At 41.2% G+C, this 3642-nt stretch overlaps 1 protein-coding gene across 1 annotated transcript; it reads right to left on the reverse strand.

Moving 5' to 3' along the window:
* Window positions 1-1247: 1247 nt before the first annotated feature.
* On the reverse strand, window positions 1248-2564 carry LOC125210119 (protein ALP1-like). Its single transcript, XM_048109698.1, has one exon. It carries the CDS (start codon window positions 2562-2564, stop codon window positions 1248-1250), a length of 1317 nt encoding a protein of 438 aa, XP_047965655.1.
* Between the last annotated feature and the right edge of the window lie 1078 nt (window positions 2565-3642).

Below are 3642 nucleotides of genomic sequence, written 5' to 3' on the forward strand. Positions count from 1 at the left end.
AAAAATACAATAAGTCATGGTTTGTCATTCAATCCGTCATATTTTACTAGGGGTGTGCATTCGGGTTTCGGTTCGGTTTTTCGTCCAAACCGAACTGAACTCGAAAAACCGAATTTAGGCTAAAATTGAAACCGAACCGAACTGAAAAACCAAAAATCGAAAAACCAAAAACCGAACTTAAAAACCGAACCAAACCGAGAAACCGAAAATTCAAAACATAACCGAAAAACCGAATAAAATAGTATATATTAATATATCTAATTTAATTTATTTTATACTCCCTCCGTCCACGAAAATTTGTCCTAGTTTTCCATTTCCGTCCGTCCCCCAAAATTTGTCCCATTTCATCTTTACCATTTTTGGTAGTGGACCCCATATTCCACTAACTCATTCCTACTCACATTTTATTATAAAACTAATATATAAAAGTAGGACCCACAATCCACTAACTTTTTCAACTCACTTTCCATTACATTTCTTAAAACCCGTGCCCGGTCAAACCGGGACGAATTTTCGTGGACGGAGGGAGTATATACTAATAGTATAAATATATATAATATAAAATTAATAGAATATATATAATATTTATTATATAAAAATATATTAAAAGAATATATATTATATATATGATATAATATACTAAATTAATAGGATAAAAATATATAATAATATATTTAAAATATAATTCGGTTTTTCGGTTTTTTTTTCCACCCAAACCGAACCGAACCGAACCGAACCGAAAAACCGAAATTTTTGTATTTTTAAAACCGAACCGAACCGAAAAAACGAAAAAACCAAACCGAATTTCAAATTTTCGGTTTGGTTCGGTTTGGATATTCGGGTTTCGGTTATTTTGCTCACCCCTATATTTTACTTTTCACATAAATGGTAAGTATATCAAATAAAATTACCATGCACGCATATATTGAGCTAAAGATTGGCGAGCATATATGTGTAGGCTTCTCCTTTGGTATTAAGAGCATGAATAACCCTGGCCCGGATTTGGGCCGCAAGTCCCCTCCACATCATCATTCCCTCAAATTAGGGGTTCCAGGCCACAACTCATCTAACACCGCAGGCCACAACTCAGGCCACAACTATTCATCTGCACTATTCACAACATATTTTAATCGTAAAATAGAATACGTTGAACAATTAAAACCGAGAAAATTCATTGTTCAGTCGGAAAATAGAAAATTACAACATTGAAATTTAAAAATTCGAAAAAAAAAATTTAAAACATAAAGTCAATTGCGGTTCCAAATTTCTTCAATTAGATCCGCTTGGAGGCGTGTGTGTTGATCTTCTTGGCGCATTGCCGCTGAACGGGCCATGACATTGCGCACGTCGGGAGGAACACCTTGCACGATCGGATCGGTGACAGTGTAGCTACTGCTGGCGCTGACGAGCGGATCGTCGCTCCAGTCAGTGGCGTTGTCTCCCTCGTCCTCAACGATCATGTTATGCATTATGATACATGCATACATGATGTCGGCGATTAGCGGACGGTGCCAACCACGGGCCGGTCCCTTCACTATAGCCCAACGTGATTGGAGAACTCCAAATGCGCGCTCCACATCTTTCCGAGCCGCCTCTTGCTTTTTGGCAAACAACTTCCTCCTATCCGTAGTCGGACATGTGATGGTCTTCACGAACACGGGCCATCTAGGGTAGATCCCGTCTGCCAGATAGTACCCCATAGTGTACCGACGGTGGTTGGCCGTGAACTCTACGGTAGGCGCTCGCCCGGCACACAAGTCGTTGAACAATGGAGACCCGTTCAACACATTGAGGTCGTTGTTCGACCCAGCGACTCCAAAGTAGGCATGCCAGATCCACAACCGTTGGTCGGCAACGGCCTCCAACACAATCGTTGGATGCGAGCCCTTATGCCCGCTAGTGAATGCTTCTCTCCAAGCCATTGGACAATTCTTCCACGGCCAGTGCATACAGTCGATGCTGCCCAGCATCCCCGGGAAGCCGTGCCTCTCCTCGTGCATTCGCACCAATCTGCGAACATCGTCGGACGTTGGCTTTCTCAAGTATGTGTCCTTGAATGCTTCGATCACTGCCCGACAGAATTTGGCTAGGCAAGCGCGTCCAGTATGCTCGCTCACATGGAGGTACTCATCAAACATATCTGCAGCTGTTCCGTAAGCGAGTTGGCGGAGGGCGGATGTGCATTTCTGTAAAGTCGATATACTTTGCCGCCCGACAGCATCGAAGGTTTGCATAAAGTACGCGTCACGAGCCACAACTGCGTTGACAATGCGCAAGAACACATTCCTCCGCATCCGGAACCGGCGACGGAACATCTGATCACTCCATCGAGGATCTGCAGAGAAATAATCCATGAAAAGCCGCAAACCAGCTTGTTCACGGTCTCGGTGGATATACATCCGAGTACGCGGTACCCGGTCGTGTTGCTCGTTCCACGCTTGGATAGCAGCTTGATAGCGTTCCACCTCGTTGTTGATTTCTTCTTGGATTGCGGGCATCGCCGTCTCTAACATTCGAGCCATTTGAGCTTCGATTGCTCGTTGGCCTTCACGCCGAGGATTCATTTTTCGAATTTTATGGTGAGTGAGAGGGAATGAAGTTGAAGTGATTTGAAAATGGATGGAAGAGTGATATTTATATATTCATTTTCGAATTTAAAAAAAAAAAAACGGAGGGGACTTGCGGCCCGGCCCGAACGCAAATAACGCCGGGACGGGCCGCAACCGATGCGGCCCGGGCACGCATATCGCCGGCCTGGACGTGACGGAGGGAGAGGCCCCGGGACGCAACTGCGTCCTCGGGACCGGCCTGGGCCGAGCCGCATCGTCGTCCAACGCTAAACACGGGCCGGGACTCGCGAGTTGCGGCCCGGCCCAGTAGCGTTCTTCATGCTCTAATAATCATGTCTTAGAAGAGAGACTTCATGATTTAAATGTCTATTAACCATATACTCCCTCAGTCCCATGTTACTTGCACTTTTACTTTTCGGCACGTCACAAACTCCTTATACTATTTATAGTTTAAGTTAGAATTAATGCATTTAATTAATATGGTAGATTAAGTTAAGAGGTCCTTTATTAAGTGATGTCTTATTACATATAAAATTTTAATTTAATTACACTAAAAAATCAATTTCAAATTTACGGCCTAAAATCAAAAGTGCGACTAACATGGGACGGAGGGAGTATTTTATGTTATAAATATTATTACAAAGTTATTTTTTTATATATTTATTAGTTATAGTTTGCAGGTCTTTGGCAAATTAAGAAACCCGTCTTATTAAAAATAAACGGTAAAAAAAATTACTAATAGACAATATTTTGTTTAAAGATACGGAAAAAATAAACGTCATGGAAAATACTGTATATAACTCTTTTAGCAAAATGTTATAAATTGGTATAAAGAGTTATTATTGGGCCTAAATAATTAAGAGAAAATGAAAAATGAGAGCCGAAGAGAGATAAAGCCCAAGACCACCACATTTACGCATTTATTTCGATCCACTTTTATTTATTATATTTTGAAGGTATGTTTGCACTACTATTCTTTTACAATTAGGAACATTTTTACAATATAGAAAAATATAATTAATTTCTCTATTCTATTCATTTTGAAAGCCTAATCTTGAGAATAGATGAAGAG

The sequence above is a fragment of the Salvia hispanica genome, chromosome 3 (assembly GCF_023119035.1).
Source record: "Salvia hispanica cultivar TCC Black 2014 chromosome 3, UniMelb_Shisp_WGS_1.0, whole genome shotgun sequence".
NCBI lineage: Eukaryota > Viridiplantae > Streptophyta > Magnoliopsida > Lamiales > Lamiaceae > Salvia > Salvia hispanica.